The sequence below is a fragment of the Poromitra crassiceps genome, assembly GCF_964638095.1.
Source record: "Poromitra crassiceps genome assembly, chromosome: 5".
Taxonomy (NCBI): Eukaryota; Metazoa; Chordata; class Actinopteri; order Beryciformes; family Melamphaidae; genus Poromitra; species Poromitra crassiceps.
Window position 1 is genome coordinate 38,997,832 of NC_139642.1, and position 17,988 is coordinate 39,015,819.

The window sequence follows — 17,988 nt, forward strand, 5'->3', positions numbered from 1 at the left end:
CAAGAATAACAAAGCATACGATGTGTCGTGTCTGATTCAACTCAGTTGCACCAAAAAGAAAACGATTTGTGAATTTCTACAGGCATATACAATTGCATTTATTGTATAAAGACACAGAGATAGCTTGGGTCATTATCATATTTTCATTATCAGGTAGAAAAAAAGGGTCCGACAGAACAGGATATAGCTACTTGACTTAATGAACAGCAATCACAAATGGATTAAAAAAAAGGAAAGTCTGCACACACAACTACTAAACAGGAGTGGCAAAATATTCTGCTTAATCAAAGACTGTATGGACGATTAAATACTACGGTATCAACACCTATTATAAAATAGTGTTGAATGTTGAAGAATTCTATTAGTAAATAAAATACAAAATAAACCAATGCGGTCACTCCGTAACTAAATATAAGGAGCAGGATAGGGGAAAGGGCAGATGAAGGGGAAAAAGCATGCATTTTGTTCATGGCTAAGCTTTTCAAAACAAGCAAACTATTCAGACGCTTCTGTATCCTTCTTGCCCAATTTACTTTTTCACCTCTATGCAATCCCAGGCATATAGAATTTATTCTTCAATCTGTATAAAATATGGAGGCTGCAGTTCAACAGACCTCCACATTCAATGCATAATGCTGGATATTAACATTCATTCACTTTGTGATCTACTATACTCTACCACCTCACGGTCATTTGCTTAGTTGAGTAAGACTTCATTCAGTAAAAAAAAGAAAGACATCAATATGTATACAGCTCGTGTACATTAATCGGTAGGGAATGAAGGCTACTGTGTTAAACCGGACAAAGACAATTAAGGTAGGCGAGTGTATCTGGGACTGTACAAATCAGCTCTAGAGGGCAAGTCGGGTATTCAGGATACAGGTGAGAGGAGGGGCAGAAGCAGAGCGGAGTTACTGGGAACCGGAAGATGAGCCTTGGCTGCCCTGACCAGAGTAGCCGTACTGGCTGTAATACTGATTCCACTGGCTCTGGTTCTGGTAGTACTGCTGCCACTGCTGAGCATACTGGAGGAGAGAAACACAAAGCAAATGGAACAGTTAAGAGCATGTTCACACTATTTGACTTTGTTCAAACTGTCACTGCATTTAAAAAAATCTTAATATCAATAAGGTGGAGGAAAAGCAGACGATTCAAAAGCCTTCTAAAGTTAAACGTCCAACTTTCTAGAGGGATGCACACTTTTTTAGCCAACCAATCACAACGAAGAGGTGTCAGGGATTGATGCCACAAGATCAGCAGACAGTTTCACTGCAGCCGCTCCCTGCATCGCCAAAGCTGGCCTAAGCAGTTTGATCTTTGCTATTGTCAAACACAATACACAAAGACCAAAATCAGTGATACAGGCAACATGCATGTACCGTATGTATGTAGTGTATCCTTTTATGTAACCAATGTCCATTTTATAATACCAAACATAACAAGGCATTCGTGGAGACATTACGGAAATAAAGTGTCGCATGACCCACTTTTTCATACGAGCATCTCGAAACGCAGTTGAGGCAGCACATTTTCTACAAAATCATGGGATCATGGGAGCATGAGAACGCCAAAAGTTGAATCGTTGAAATCCTGAACTACCTGCTGGTATTGCTGGTTGTAGCTCTGTTGCTGCTGTGCTGGCTGCTGCGCTGGCTGCTGTGGCTGTTGGCTGTATGTCTGTGCAGGGGCAGCGGGGGTCTGGCTGTAGCTCTGGCTGTATCCTGGGTACTGACTGTAGTTGCCATAGTAACTCTGGTTGTAGTTGGCCGGCTGGTTGTACCCCTGACTGTAGCTCTGGCTGTAGGCCTGGAGGTGAAACAAAGGGGTCAACAGAATAGGTCAATTTAACAATATTTCTTCTTTAAAAGTTCACAATCTCCATATATCAAGGACATAAGAGGTACCTGGTTGTATCCTCCCTTGTTGTAAGCGGCTGGCCGACTATAGCTTCCTGCTGACGGCGGGGTGCGGTTGTATGTTGCCGCAGGCGCGCTACGTCCGTTTGAGCCTGCGTCACGGTAGCCGCTACCCCAACGGTTCTGATTATAGCTGCTGCCTTGATTGTAGGCTGCTGAGAAGTAAACAAAAGCAGGATTTACAATTACACTTACATGAACAGATCTATAAATGACCTCGATACACAGATGGATGCACAGTGTGAGGTAGGCCAAGTGTCCGCTCACCTCCTCTGTTGTAGCCATTGCCTCCATTGCCTCCGCCGCCGCGGCTCTGGTAGGCACCCTGGGATGCCTCGCGGTTGTCATATCGCTGGAAGCTGCCACCGCCACCGCCACCGCCGCCACCACCACCACCACCGCCACCGCCACGGCCGCGGAACCCGCCATCCCTGTTGTCGAAGCGTTTGTTCGGGGGCGGGCCGGCCTTACGGCCCTCCTCATTGTGCTGCTTCAACAGCTCGGCAGCCTCCGCACGCTGCAGCTCGGCAAACATCACCTCTTCCAGGAAGTCGCCAGCCACAGGGAGAGTAAAGTTGGCTTGGAGAGTGACCACAGGAGGAGGAGGAGAGAGAGACAGCCCATCCAACAAGAGAGGGATGGAGAGAGAAAGAGAGGGGGGGAGGGGGTTGTAGTGAAGACCAGGGCAGGCCACACCACCGGAAGACAAAATGAAATACAATTATTACCATACAGAGGCAGTGGATATCATAGAGTAAGAAACTAAGCAGATAGATGAAAGCAGATGAACAATGTGTTTGGTGGGGTAGGGAACAAACATTACCTCCAGGGGGAACATGGAGGAAACATTTGCTCAAGCAAATACAGGAGAGGGGAGGGGCGGAGACTTCAGCATGGGGGCGGGGGGCAATAAGGACAACTAGAAGGTTGGTGAGAATAGCTAACAGCACTGCAAACCAAGGGCTGCTGATGTAATGTTACAAATTAACTTCCGACAACGTCAGCGATTTACATTGTGTGACTGCTAGTAAGTTTGCCAAGAGCGCGTTTGGAAACAGCATTTATAGGGAAACCAATTGTGACATTTTAGTTCCATTATCATTATATGACCTCATTTCATAGGCCCAAGTCTCAGTTTGCAGTGCATTAGGGGGAAGTTGTATGGCAAGTGGCAGATAGAGGGCAAAATAAGGAAGAATCAAATTCATGTGGACTGTTTAAAAAAAGAAAAGAAAAAAAAGTCCAGGTCTGAAATCTGGCCAGAGGCTATGATGGGGGGGGGGTGGGGGGTGGGGGGGTTGGGGGCATCTTCCAAGTTTGATTTAGAGACAAAACATAGAAAAAGTAAAAGTAGATCTTGTGTTTTGTTGCTTGTTTTCCACAGCATTCCTACCTTTCATTTCTAAAACAGCATGATCGGGCACATCCTTCCCCTGCTCATCAGTTTGCTTTAACGTTCGTGCTTTTAAATCCTCGTCCGTGGGACAAATTACAATAGCCTTGCGTTGAAAACCTTCAAAAGGACGCATTTTTCGTCTCCGGGCTGATCCATATACATTTGTCTAGCAATGGTGACAAGAAAGAAGTACAAGCTTGTTTGTTATTGTTTACTAGCTGTAATGGCTTTCCACTGGATGGAAGCTGGAACCCTGCAATAATGAAGTGAGAGAGGTTTGGCTTGGTTGTCAGTCTACGTTTTTACTCAAGTTACTATTAGCCTCTCATCACTCCACAGACTTACCTTGCATTCTGTGCATCCATCCTCAGTGACTGTGGCAATGAATGTCATTTATGATTGAGGGGGACCCCGTAAATATCTGAACTAATTTTCCATTCTCTTAACAACTTTAATATCAACGTTACATAACACATCAAGGGGGCAAACTGTCAAAATCTCTCAAAACAATCTATGGTGTACAGTAGACATTTGCTAATCTAGTCATGCCTTCACTCTACTGTAGGATGTGTAAATGCATGTTAACATCAACTTAAGAGACATCATTGGTTACTTCATCTTACATGAATCACATTGCTGCTGTTAATATCACAATCTTCAAATTAACCACATACCTCCCTTTTCTAAAATCCATAATTTAAATCTAAAGAAACGTTATTTGACTTCACTACTCCAAGTTATTCTTGCCCTGGATAATTAGCAGTAGAAGTCTGAATTTCTTAGAACACACTCAATATGATACACTTACCATGTACGAATTGGATCACCTGTTTAAGACTTGACGACTAACATTTCTGACTGGGGGCCCCCCCACTTACCTTGACTTACCTGCTCTTCATACGCACTCTAGTCCCACTGAAGACAACAACAGACAGATATACCTAACCTACCTGTGGATACTCACAGTTTCCAAGGACAAGACCAGATCACGCCATCAGACCCACCTACCTTTGTTTTTTAACAGTTGCTGAGCAAAAGGTTCTGAAAAGCTGAAAACGGTTAGTCGTCACTTACCTTCAGGGTCAATTTATTTTAAAAACACTCAACAGTTCCATGTATCTAACTGTTAAAAAAATAGCTTTAAAAAAAGCTATCAACTCTGTCTTGTTAAAATTACCATAGCAACAGAAGGTGTTTTTCTTACTCACCAGGCAGAGCTTACTTGTTTCTCAACATCTTTACATAGTCATGGTTTACTTGTACATTGTTGAAATTCACAAGACAAACAATACTGTATTATGACAAAAAAATAGAAAAGTACAAAATATACTGAGAGATGACAACATGAAAGATTCTGTCACTTATGAGAGTCATTAATCATTTCCTATACAATACATGACAAGCAAGTGACAAGAGGCTCAGCAATGCTTCTTCTACTCTATCATACATACAGTAGAGCCCCCCTGAAAGATAAATAGATAGTCCATTAGAGAGAGTGAGCATCAGGGCACATTGACTGACTATGGTGTGTATTAAGAGCAGAGTGTGGGTGGGAGGGCAGTACCTGATCCAGGATGTAGTTGCGTCTCTTGCGGGCGGCGATCTCGATCAGCCGGTTCAGACACAGGGTGGCCTGCTGGATCAGAATGTCCCAGCGCCCCGCGTAGTTCCTCTGGCGACGAAGACCCATCACCTGCAGAACAAATACAACAAACAAGATGAAGTCAATGATGAAGTCGACTGGCATGCTGCGGCAGAGTAAAACATGTTGTGTGGACATTTCTGTCCCTCTGGGACGGTGGTTCAGTCTGACCTTCATCTTGTCCATGATGGCGTTGGTGCCCAAGATGTTGTACTTCTTGTCAGGGTTCTTCTCAGAGTGCTTTTGGGCCCAGGTGGTCTTCCCACAGGCAGGCAGGCCAACCATCATCAAGATCTGAAACAAGTCAGCAGAGAAAACACCCTCACACAGTCTGTTGAATATTTCCAGATGTACCTCACCTTAGGGCTGCATCAGACATTTGAAATATATCAACTGATGGGTGATGCAATTTCAGCGCAGCCCTACCTCACATTCAGACTTGATGGCGGGTCCCACAGTGCCTCTGGTCCTGCTCTCCATACTGACATTTTGGATGTAGGTGTAACCCTCTGGTTGGGGGAAGTAAGGCTCCTTTTGGCCAAAGTTGAACTCAACAGCGCAATTCTTCACCAGGACGTGCGGGAACAGGGCGCGGCCTGCCAGAGACTCCTTGGTAGCTCGGAAAGCCACATCCAGCCACTTTCCGTTCTTAGAGTAGGCAATCTTCACCTCGTCGCCACTGTCAAAGTCCTAAAATTACAGTTATGAGGGGGAAAAGAGCATCTTTGAGATTTATCTCAATGTTTGTGCCAACTAAAATGGAAATAATCATAAGAAATCCTTGATACATAACATGCTCACCTTACATTATGCAAAATCACATCAAATAATCAAATTGATGTTGATCATATTGAACTACATGCTAATATAAAGTATGATAAATCTCAAATTTTCAAATAATATTCCCTCATTTGTTTAGGATCTCCGATTTCAATTAGCATTTGCATTATACCATCAATTTAGACAACAGAAATGTGTATCATGATAACTATCATTATTTCATCACGATACAATCATTTACAGATGATAAACAATAACATTGAATTACTACGCACTGCCACTACTTACAATGTAACAGCCGATGACATCGTTTTCACCAAACCTCCCTCCATAATCTGCAAACTTGCAATCAACGGATTTCTTTCCTGTTCCTCCATAACCATAGGAAAAAGGCTCCTCACCTGAAACACAGCACACCAAAACTCATTCTTTCTATTAAGGCTGTGGCTCTCCAAGAAACAACCCATTCAGTCATGTCAAACAGTCTGAATATCACCGCTCACCAAGCTGAGTGCTGCAGTTGTTCAGGGACCATCCGATTCTGACCACATGGGGATCGGGCTCTGTCGCAGGCAGTTGCTTCACATTGATTTCCTCATTAATCTGAAGACGGGGAGAGGAGTCAGGTCAAAAACTCTGACAAATAAAACTGTCACAGAATGTTTTGAGAGTACCAGTAGTTATCAATGTTTCGGAGGGATATACCACCATGTTGGGAGACTCGAAACAAACAAAACAAATCAATTTCCCAAATTATGTGGCAAAGTGTGTTCTTCTAAAAGCAATACAATAATGTATAGGAAGGCATCACAAAAAGAATTATAAAAATAGGAAATGCATTCAAGAAGAAATAGCTAAGAAGGGGAAAAAAACATGAGAATCAATACAAGACTACAAGTGGGGGAAAATACAAAAGGTTACACAAAAAAGTGTTTAACAGAGTGATTTAAAAGATGTTACTGATTTAACTAGCCTAGTTTCCTCATCCAGCAGCCCAAATAGCAAAACAAGTCTAAACGGCAGGACTAAGAGGTCTGCAATGCAAGCTAGAGTCCAGACTTTGCAATATTTTAGATATGGCAGCATGTTGCTCGTAAACACTCTCCAAACATTCTGTAGCAAACTTCTATGTCTAGTAAATACTGAATCTAACCGAGGGAGGCATAATGTCTACTTTGTCATACCTTCATCTCAAAACAGACACGGCCCTGGTCGACGCCGTGTGTCGCCCGCGCTCCAGACCACAAGTAAGCGAAGCCCTCGATGGTAAGTGGATAGCCGCTGTAGCGATCTCGGGACACTTTGAAGTGCAGATCACAGTTGTCTGAAAAACAGTTAAGACAGATTTCAAATTGGTTTCATGTTGAAAATCTGGTAAAACATTCTTCACAGGTTACCGGTATTTGGGTTGATCCGATTTATTATTGCTTACTCACATGTATCAATTGTAACAAGATTAATATCCATTTCCTCTTCCTCATCTTCGGCAGGGGGCTGTGGGGTGCGAGACCTGTGAAAATACAGCCAACAAATATTACACCCACTTTCAAGAACTTCACAACTTCTATTCAAGCTCGAAAATAAAATCCATTATCTAGCAATTCTCTATCATATATTACATGATCACTGGAATATTTTGTAACACTATTGCAAAAGCACCGTGGCTCTGCCCCTTGCACTCATGACTCTTGTTTGCTTATGTTAGTGATATACATATTCAAACTCTGTGAAAGCTAGCCTATCAACATAGTACTCAACAAACTATCATGACATCAGAGTCTGATAACGAGTTCCTAAAAATAGAAAATCTGTGATAAGTGTTATTATTACCACTATTATTATTATGTCACACATTAAATAATCTCTCACGCATATTAAACAATTGAACGACCCTCGATTCACAGACAGATGCACGATTTCCTCAAGTGTCTCTGTTTTATAGGGCTTTACTGGGTTTATTCTGTAATGCAATGAATCCGCAGCAGTTTATTACCATTACTGACTTCTGTGTCACTGATGTGGATAATTCATTTAAAGTTTAGTCCTATAAAGCTGTATAAATCCCCCTAGAAATAGACAATACAGGAAGCTAGGCGTTTTTACCTTCAAAATAAAAGCAACAATTTATTACTGAGTTAAAAAGAATAGAACGGAACAGTCGACTCACTACGGGTTAAAATCGACTTTTAATTGTCTGTGTTCTGTGTATTTCGGCTCACACAAAAAACATTGCAACGTGCATCAATAAGGCTACAGCATTACTTTATTCAATTGCCATTATTGTGAAGATTCTAACCAGAAGTTTCAATTTTATTCTGGCTCACTTTACGCTGCTCTGAGTTGGTGAGGACTTTTGCGGCTCCAGTCTGCACGTGAATCGTTATCATGAACACTGTGTATAAACGTGGTGTAAGAGCCATACTTGATTTGTGTTTGTATATTCGTTCATGCCTCTAGGGGGTGTTGAGCCAAAAGGCCTAAGTTGGCCATAGGTCATTTAAGTGGATGCCAATCAGGGCACAGGTGTTGCTAATGAGAGGAGGCAAACAGTTTTTGACTGTGCTCAGTCCAACACAGAGAATGGCTGTATTTTGTTTTATTATTTCATTTAAACTTATTGAAAGTGATGGACACTGAGATAATTTGAAACACTATTGGTAAGAAAATAAATTCATCATTATAAACGAATGGAAACGACTGGACATTAATTTTGATTGAGTACATGTCTAAACCATCAGGCCTATTAGCAGCCAGTAGGGCTAAAGTATAGGACATTAGTCTCTACACGTGGGAATAAAGCGTCAGAATGCAACGACAGTTTGCCATTGTATGCCGAGACCGTAGTCGTCTTGGCCTTATTTTACTGCTGCACTTACATTGGATAAGATAAGTGAAAAATGCAGCACACCCGTCAGTCATAAGTCATGATATGCTTACCTCTTTTCCTCACGGCGCTCATAGAAGTGGCCCCTGCCTTCTTCATGGGGTCTCTTGCGGCTGTGCTGTCCAGATTTTTCAGCTTCCACCTTGACCGGATCAACCTTCTTGGCCTCAGCCGCCACCCCCTCGTTGGCTGGCTCACTCTGCTGCTCTGTCTCTGCCTCTTGAACATCCTGCTGACTATCTCCAGCGGGTTCATCGTCCTCCTCTTCCTTGATCTCTACTTTAACTTCTAAAATAAGAAAAAGGAAGATAACCAGTGAGCCAAGTCTCCTGTTCGTTGTTTGTGGAAATTAAGTGGCAACAGGGTGGAAAAATACACCAATACACCATGTCAAGTTTGTTTAGTCTTAGCCAAAATGTAGGCATGTAACCAAGCACCTGAAGGACCTTATCTATTCCTATAATAGAGATGGCTTACAAAGTACTGAAGTTGCTGGCGAGTTTAAGGATTTACCAGCTATCAGGCCCTGTGGACAAACAAATGTCTCCTTTGAAGTCAAGCTGAAGAATTGTTAAACATCACCTGGTTTGCCCTCAGGCTGTGTCTGTGTCTCCGGGTGTTCAGGCATGGCCTCGGACTCAGGAATCACCTCAGGCTTCTTTATATCAACGTCTGCTGCATCAACGTCTGCTGTGAAGTCTGGGATACTGTCGTCCGTGTCTGGAGCCACCTGACTTTCAGAAGGCTCACCTACTGCCTCGTCAGCCTCGTAGTCTCCACCTGCTACTGCCTCGTCAGCCTCATAGTCTCCACCTGAATCTTTATCCTCGTCTTGCTCCGCCGTGATATGTTCTTCATCGATATCCTCATCTGCTTCTGCACATGAAAAGAGATGACCGTAAAATTAGATGTTTGGGCTCATCCTCGACACTTTAAAGCATAAATCGACAATGCGATTTTGAGGAACTTGCGTATGATTCACTTTGACAGCTTTTTTGCCATTTCATTTATTTTCTGCATGCTTCACGTTCTGAGCATTTTCTCCATATTTCATATTCATTTGATTGGTTTTGTGTAAAAGGGGCAATTCGGCACAATATATATCTTTTTTCCCCTTGTTTCAAACTTTTATTTTTTTTATCGCTTTATTGTGTGTCACGTGATAGCTAATGGTATATTTTAATTTTACTTTTTAATTGTATATGTGTAACGGCGTTGTGTAGGTGGTACTTGCAGCAACCCATGTTAAGGGCTTGTCCAGGGGTGGATTCGAACTGCCGACCCTCGGCTTGGGAGTCCAGCATGTTAACCGCAACACCAAGTTGGCGGAGCTGGTTAACATGCCTTTATACCTGGGGAGTGAGTTTAACCAATCCACTCGCTACCACTCGGGACTCACGAGGAATCCGCGCTGATTCAACTCGGTTACACTCACCCCCTTAAACTCACTCCACACCCACTGGACATCCGGGTTCACGGCATCAATGTAACGGCGTTGTGTAGGTGGTACTTGCAGCAACCCATGTTAAGGGTTTGTCCAGGGGTGGATTCGAACTGCCGACCCTCGGCTTGGGAGTCCAGCATGTTAACCGCAACACCAAGAGAGCTAGCTCCCTTGGCGGAGCTGGTTAACATGCCTTTATACCTGGGGAGTGAGTTTAACCAATCCACTCGCTACCACTCGGGACTCACGAGGAATCCGCGCTGATTCAACTCGGTTACATATGTTTTATGTTGTATGTGTGTTGCTTGTGTATAAATGCTGCATTATAAATGACCTCTTGGCCAAATCACCCTTGTAAAAGAGAAACTGCCTCAATGGGACTTCCCGGGAAAATAATTGTTCAAAAAAATAAACAAAACCTTAAAAGTTTCCTATAAGGTACGATGAATACAACTGTTTCTTTAGTTAAGTTTAAATGCATGACAAAATCACGTGTAGAAATAGGGGGGGAGGAATTTGATAATTTACTCCTCTCAACAAAATGTATTAATTGGACTGACCTTGGATATCACCTCCATCGTCCTGGATCTCTTGGATCTCATCTGCATCATCTGGGATCTCATCTCCATCATCTGGGATCTCATCTCCATCATCTGGGATCTCATCTCCATCATCTGGGATCTCATCTGGGATCTCATCTTCATCATCTGGGATCTCATCTTCATCATCTGGGATCTCTTGGACCTCATCCCCTTCTTCTTCATCATCTGGGACGTCATTGGAGTAGTCGTCCCCCTGATCGGCCGGTGGTCCTCCCCCTTCCTCGGTTTCAGTCTCCAGTGCGGCTCTGAGCCGCTCCACCAGGTCCGCCTTCAGGCCTTTGGCGTCCAGGCCGCGGCGCTGAAGCTCCTCTTTCAGTTCATTGACTTTCAGTTTCTTTACGTCAACACTCATACTGTTTGGGGTATTTGTGCCGTTTTCCGTTTACTGTTAATGCAAAGAAAATAATGTTGTTCGAATGCAAGTTACAGGCCTACAGCAATAGCGTTACGTGTGGCTTTCAGGTGGTTACGTAGCTAATGGTTACGTTACCTGTTGTGTGGGACTAGCCTTGCTACGCTAGCTTTTTGAGCTAAACTACCCCCATAGTTACTTGTTCAACTAACGTTAGTTAGCTATAAACAACTGTATATTTCTGGCTTTATAATATATCCTACCAATTCAACCATTGTTTGCAAGTTGAAAATATCACCGATTCCTGATAATATTCGCTAAGTTAACGCTAACGTTATGCGGCTAATGCTGCTAACCATGCTAGCCTAGCGTTTAGCTACTGAAAACCGGCAAAGGGCATGCAACGCTTCAATTCCAACAACACGCCAGCCACACAGGACGCCTATTCCCATTTTGCATGGAGTGCATTCGGTTGATATACTATTTACTCTGCGCATAATGCAGTAATATTACATATTAGTACATATTTCGATCAAATATAAGGATAAGGCCTACCTCCTCTCACGCGAGTTGCGCGGGTCAATCGTGGTAAAAGATTTGAGAGTGAACCTTCTGCCCCCTATCGGCAGGAAGCAAACGTCTTCCTTTTCCGCTCTGGCTCTGCAGGAGGTCAATACGCATCATGTTGCCATGGTTGCCATATGAACTGACCATTAATACACACAGTCAGAGCACGTATGATCAAGCATTATCATTTCACTTTATTTTACATCATTCATTTACAATTTATGCCACAGCCTGCAATGTACACAAACTCTCGACCAGCAAAGGGATTCAGTGTAAATACTACACGTCTATGAATCTTTTGTTGAGTGGATTCCGATCTCCAGATTAATCAACTGACATGGCCAAATGGTTTATAGCTTTACTGTAGTGCAAGATATGTTTCTCATCTCTGAGTGGCAGGCAGTAGACATGGGCCCACTCCAGTGTTGCCAACTCTTTTCCAAGCAAAGGCGCCATTGGCTGCTCAGAAAGGCGCTAAATGACATCACATGCTAATTTGCATATCAAATTATGCTTAAAAACACACCTCGGCATAGCCGTTGTAATTATTGACTGTATGGTTGTAAAGTAAACAAGTAAACCCTATCCTGCTGCTCTCTCAGCAGAGTAAAGGGGTTCCACTGAAGTGCTGTGTGTATGAGACAGGCAGAGATGAGGAGAGAGAGAAAACCCAGCAGCAGCCGCACCAATTTAAAGGCAAAATCCATTCAATTCAACACATTTACATTGTAAATGCTCAGAAAAAGACACCAGATTTGGCGCTAAGCGGATTTTGGAAATAAAGTCGCTAGGGGGGGTCTGATAAGTAGCTAAATATAGTGACAAAGGCGCTAAGTTGGCAACACTGGCCCACTCAAGACGATTCAAGCCAAAAGCGTATATAAATCAGCATTCATTTCCACCAAAAGATCACTGAAATACAACAACAATTTCATATGCTGAAACTGTTATCAAATATAGCAACTTCGAAGTTCACCATTGTCTTGTATACAGTCGAGCTTGTAATGAACATGCAAGATCAGCTATAAATACACTATGAATATCATAGCAATCGCCTTTACAACTGGTTGCTCAAAACATGAGCTGATGATAGGACCCAAAAGCAAGGTTGAAGTTAAATCGTGAACTCACCAATTGCAATTCAACTGGAATTAGTAAAAAAAGAAAGAAAAAAGGAGGGGGGCAGAATTGGAATTTCAGGAAGTTGCACTTAATTCTGTGAAATTCCATGTGTTTTTGTTTTTTCGTACCTATCTGTTCTATATTATCAATACTGAACATCATAACATGTTACGGGAAACTTTCAAGTGCTATTTGATGCATATACATTATGAATGTATTCTTTATGTTTAGCAAGTCAATTTAACCTCTCTTACAAGTGGAATTTCGTGGAATTAAATTCTGTTTGCTGTCATTCCAGTTCTGTTTCCTCCTGAGATGGCTAACATTCCAACACCAGGAACTGAACTAGAATTTACCATGTATTCTCAATTGAGTTCATGAATGGCCCCAACCCTGCCCAAAACCACAACGCACTATTATGCTCAGGTCCACCTGTTGCCAACCCAAGTCCATGGGAATCAGGCTGTACATATGGCAGCGCCAAGTTGGCAGAACTTGGCACACTCTCGTTCCTTCACACACAGAATTAACAGAGAGTCCCGTGTCCCCCTGGCGGGAACCAATCCAATCATTTCTTGTCGGGAGCAGGAAAGGACAGCAGTAACCTGTTGACCTCCCTCAGCTGGGCGTCTAGTGTCTCTGTGGTCAGGCTGAGCTCTCCCAGCTGAGTCTGTAGGCTGGTGATCGTCTCGTTCTGCTCCTCCTCTTTGCGTCGGGAGTTAGCGGCCTGCCTGCTGTACTCCAGCACCATGCAGCCGGTTCCGATGAGGAAGATGATCGCCTCTCCCAGCAGCTCGGCGCCCAGCTCCGCCGCAGACTCCTCGTTCAACGGCTTAATGGTGGCACCCCGAAACCCCATGATCCTCATCTTGGTTCTCATCTCGACCCAGTGGTAAACTGGAAAGACACAGGCACATTTTCAGTTATGCTTTTAATATGGCTTTGGTGGTATCTCATTGTGTAATGGTCAATGTTATTGCCCATTATATTGCTTCATCCTGGCACCTATTGCACACTCAAGCATCTTTAAATTGAAATTTTCCTAATAAGGTTTTGTGTGGGTGTTTCTCCTTGTCTTTACTGAGAGTTGGTGGTGCCAGTTAGGCTAGGTTAGGTATGCCCAATGCCCATACTGTCTTATCAACATGGTATTTTGTGTCTTCCCTGTTCTGTTTCCTTATTTTGTCTGCGTGCATTATGTATTGCATCATTTCGTTTTAGGCTTCTTTACTGTAAAGTCCTGCTTTGTGATGAAGGGCTATATAAATAAACTTGATTTGAGTTGATATGATATTTGCTACACTATTTACATTGTTTTGAAGAAAGGGTAAACAGTAAGTGGTTATGGTCACTGGTCAGTGTTAATAGCCTAGCCTTTACAACTAGCTAGTGGTGATGACAGTGGAGTCATTTGATCTTAGGTATTTCTATGGCTTTTTTTTCCATGGTATTTTTTTTTACAATCAATTCAAATGTATTGTCATATTCTGGACAGCACATTGATTCGGCGTGGGCAGGGGGCAAAAAGGCACTTTCAAAGCACAGGTTTCACGATACAACACCCTCAATGACAAGCGAGTCCCTCCCTCCGCGATTTTGCCTCGATCCTATTGGTCAACCACACTATCCCATGGAAATGATTGGCTAAACTGCTTCGACAGGTGTAATTCCATTGGTTGTCACAGGAGGATAACGCCCCCTGCACTTCATCCAACCTCTGAAGTAGCTAGCTGTCATTAGCCGTTAGCCTAGCTACTTACTCTGCGCCGGAGGAAGACAGATGTAATTCTTGAAGAACTCGCTTCTTCTGGCTCCAGCTTTGATCCTGTTGGCCACGGGCTTGCTCAGCTGCCGTACTCCGAGATAGAGGAGCTTGGCGATGGGAAAGGCACCGACCACCATCTTAACGGAAACACTTCATTCACCGAAGAGGAGGAGCACAGAGAGGTTACGCGATGACGTATGTTCATGAAGCCAGTCGTCGGCGTCCGTCCACTAGTGGTCCACACTAGTCAAGTTGATCCTGTCAATTCATTTTTGGTGAGATTCAAGATGCTACACTTGTTGTAACCTTGTCTGTCCTGCACCCAGATACATTTATTTGGGCATCACACTCGGAGTATGTGAGGCATGTCGTTAAATACTGGATTCTGATGCTTTTGTACTTTGCTTGAAGGATGTTGGGCAGATGCCCCCCCACTTTGAAATGGGGGGGGGGGGGGGGGGGGGCAAAATGGTCTTTTTGCCCCTCCACTTTTCACCTTGACATTCATTGTCTTTCGGAGGCTGTAGCAGGCTCTTTTTTAATACTTTATTTTTCATTTTTCAGCTCATAATAAAACAGGTAAACATAATACAAATCACAAATAGCAGGCACATTTTTAAAGCTAGTCAGATTTTGGTATCACTAGAAGACGTAATGCATCCATATTCCATACTTCCATGCTTGCTAATTTGACTATTCAACCTAGTTTTCACGCATATCAGACAAGCACCTTGGATTTTCACTGCAGGCTCCATTTGCAAGGGCCCTACTTTATCACTAGGCATCGCGCGCTCGATTCCTAGGCTCGGCCGCTGTGCCGAGCCCATCCTGCAGCTCGCCGCTTCGCAGCCTTTCCCGCAGCTAGCCTGGAAAAACCTTGCTCCGAGTCTTCCGGCTATGGGCGGAAGAGCCGGAACCAAAGTGCTGTGCTCCAGGAAAAATATTCCGCTCAATTCCACTCAATTCTTGCTTTCCGTTGAGAAAACATGGACGACGCAAGTAACTGGCTAAAAACAAACACTTCGTTTGGTATGTCCATGCTTCTTATTTTTTCTCTAACTCGTAGCGACTGCCTACTGTTGCATTTCTGTGGGGGAACGAAAACACTGCAGTACAGGCCACCGGAAGACAGGGGCGGGTCTTCTTCTGTCTTCCTGCGTGTAGTAACGCTAGTCTCGCGTTGAGGCTATAGTAACGGTGACGCAAGCATGCAGCTCGGCTGCTGTGTGGCCTTGCCTGCCCTATTGGCGCGCACAAAAATGTCTCCCTCAGTATCTCCCTCTCCTCTCTCTCCCTCTCCCTCAGTCTCTCTCCCCCTCATCACTGATGACATCATCACGTGTGTCTGTCACTTGTGTGTGTGTGTGTGTGTGTGTGTGTGTGTGTGTGTGTGTGTGTGTGTATGTGTGCATCACTCATGATGTCACAATGCCTCTGACATTACTGATAATGTCACAATTTATGATCTCACTGATGGCATCATCACTGTGAATTTATGATATCACTGATGATGTCATCAGTGGGACATACAGAGCCCCAGCTCCCATTTATATACTGATGATGATGATGATGATTATGATGATGATGATACATGTAGAAATCCAACGTTGTTGTCCCTCGTACCGGGCTATTCATGTTCTTAAATATTGCGTAGTTTCCAATACCGAGTTTTCGTCATGCCAGAGCCTGTAATTTCTGTTATTCCAGATGTAGACCCGTAGTAGACCTGATAAATGTTGGACCCAGCTCGGACCCGGAGTCACTTCTTTCATTGTGATTGCTACATGTATGATAAAGTAGGGCCTTTACGAATATAGACGGCAGGGAAAATCCAGAGTGTTTGTCTGGGACTGTGATATGAGTGGAACGAGATTTATAGTTGAATTCTGAGTGAGGCTACATTTTGATGAGGGAAAAACTGGCATGGCCATTTTCAAAGGGGTCCCTTGACCTCTCACCTCAAGATATCTGAATGAAAGTCAGACCAACGTTTCGACACGACAGCGTCTTCATCAGGTTTTGACTCAGCTTCTTCATCAGAGTCAAAAGACCCTGTCGCGTCGAAACGTTGGTCTGCACCTATAGTGAATTAAATGTATTCCAGTGAATCGAGTGCCCTGGTCCTTCTTGGGTTTACCCATTTATTTCTGTTGTGAGCTACAGTATCATGACCTCTAGGACAGGGGTTCCCAAACTTAAGTATGCCACGACCCACTTTGAAATCTGAGAATCTTCCGGGACCAACCCAGCCCTTTAATCACAACTCTGATCAACACACGGGACTAAGAGGATGTATTTCCCGAGGTGTTTTTATATTATATATTTTTTGAACTTGGCCATACAGGAAATTAATAATCCATCCATGCACATACAAAAACAAAATACCCAAAAGCAGATTGCCAACATTTTCTCCCCCCGTACTCATCAGAAGTATTTGCATGCATAACACATTTGTTAAGATAAAATGTGATGAGCAACAACAGAAGAAATCAATCCACAAGCTATAATGCTAGGCTGTGAAAAATGCTAAAGGGTAGCTAAAGGAAGATCAATTGAGCTGAGAGGTCAAGGAACCCAGTTGAAATAGTTTTTGCTTATGCTTGGTACCAATGGATGCCTTAGGTCTTCTAGTTTCTTCTGATAACCTGATCTCCACTGTAGCTCTAAAAATGACTTGATTGCCCGCGGAAATCGGGAGTGGGCGGCCCACAGTTTGGGAATCACTGCTCTAGGATAATCACAGCCTCAGGAAACTTTACAACCACAAACTAGAGACCTAGGGCATTCAGGCCATGTATGGCTTTCCTAGATATTAGGGTTGTCAAAAGTATCGATAGTATTGATAAGTATCAATATGAAAAAATTGAATAATACTCATTTGCAACAGTATACACATAGGATTGTATGTTCATATTCCTCTTTCTCCTCATTCATTTAGCCTTAATAACATGTTTATCCTGTTTTACTCTTTTATGTTGCATCTTACTGCCTGTTAAGTATTTATGTTTAGCTTATTTTATTCATTGTTTTTATTTTTATCATGTGAAGCACTTTCGGCTACAATTTAGTATGAAAGGTGCTATAGAAATAATTACAAGTTTATCATTATTATTCGTAGTAGTAGCCTACTAGGCTAGTCAAATTATTTAGTACCTTTTAAAGCAAGTGACAAAGTGCTTCACAAGAGTAAAATAGTGAAATAAGGCCAGGGAAAAGGAATATGTAATAGGCTAGTAGCAGTGTCAATATGTAAGCAGCTATATCAATATATGGGAATGACTCGGTGTGAATCTGTATCTCCCAGTAGGATGAAGATGTGATGTGAGAAGCAGCCGGGGTGGGCTGGCTCACCTGAGCTGAGCCAGCTGTGCATGCAGACAGGCAGCATGCAGCACCTGGCTCGGGTTACAGGCAGCAGCGGAGAGAGCAGCCAGAGGAGAGGAGAGGAGAGGGGGCTGGACTAGCTGAGCCAAAATAACTCCACTCAGTCAGTATGCAGTATGACTACATGTCTGGAG

General features: G+C 43.3%; 2 protein-coding genes across 3 annotated transcripts; both read right to left on the reverse strand.

Annotated features, from left to right (window-relative positions):
* Positions 1–128: 128 nt before the first annotated feature.
* hnrnpul1 (heterogeneous nuclear ribonucleoprotein U-like 1) lies at positions 129–11,611 on the reverse strand. 2 transcript variants are annotated; one of them, XM_083636460.1, is made up of 16 exons: positions 11,572–11,611; positions 10,623–11,049; positions 9,201–9,494; positions 8,672–8,906; positions 7,171–7,244; positions 6,919–7,058; positions 6,238–6,337; positions 6,023–6,135; positions 5,381–5,644; positions 5,126–5,248; positions 4,877–5,005; positions 3,310–3,478; positions 2,184–2,495; positions 1,905–2,068; positions 1,600–1,806; positions 129–1,025 (listed from the first exon to the last, which is right to left on the reverse strand). In XM_083636460.1, the coding sequence occupies exons 2-16, from the start codon at positions 11,014–11,016 to the stop codon at positions 912–914; spliced, it is 2,832 nt and encodes a 943-aa protein (XP_083492586.1). In that variant the 5' UTR covers positions 11,017–11,049; positions 11,572–11,611; the 3' UTR covers positions 129–911. The 2 variants fall into 2 exon arrangements, with proteins under 2 accessions (XP_083492586.1, XP_083492585.1); XM_083636459.1 differs by having other exon boundaries at positions 1,905–2,071.
* Positions 11,612–11,806: 195 nt separating this feature from the next.
* opa3 (outer mitochondrial membrane lipid metabolism regulator OPA3) lies at positions 11,807–14,616 on the reverse strand. Its single transcript, XM_083637978.1, has 2 exons — positions 14,466–14,616; positions 11,807–13,602 (listed from the first exon to the last, which is right to left on the reverse strand). The coding sequence occupies exons 1-2, from the start codon at positions 14,605–14,607 to the stop codon at positions 13,274–13,276; spliced, it is 471 nt and encodes a 156-aa protein (XP_083494104.1). The 5' UTR covers positions 14,608–14,616; the 3' UTR covers positions 11,807–13,273.
* Between the last annotated feature and the right edge of the window lie 3,372 nt (positions 14,617–17,988).

Excerpts from the sequence above, each read along its gene's own strand:
- hnrnpul1 (XM_083636459.1), bottom strand. The coding sequence starts at position 11,016 with ATGAGTGTTGACGTAAAGAAACTGAAAGTCAATGAACTGAAAGAGGAG. Across the intron at positions 2,496-3,309 it reads TGCTGTTTTAGAAATGAAAG|CCAACTTTACTCTCCCTGTG; the intron begins GTAGGAATGCTG and ends TCACTCTCCAAG. Across the intron at positions 2,072-2,183 it reads CAATGGCTACAACAGAGGAG|CAGCCTACAATCAAGGCAGC; the intron begins GTGAGCGGACAC and ends TTTACTTCTCAG.
- opa3 (XM_083637978.1), bottom strand. The coding sequence starts at position 14,607 with ATGGTGGTCGGTGCCTTTCCCATCGCCAAGCTCCTCTATCTCGGAGTA. Across the intron at positions 13,603-14,465 it reads CTGTCTTCCTCCGGCGCAGA|TTTACCACTGGGTCGAGATG; the intron begins GTAAGTAGCTAG and ends GTGTCTTTCCAG.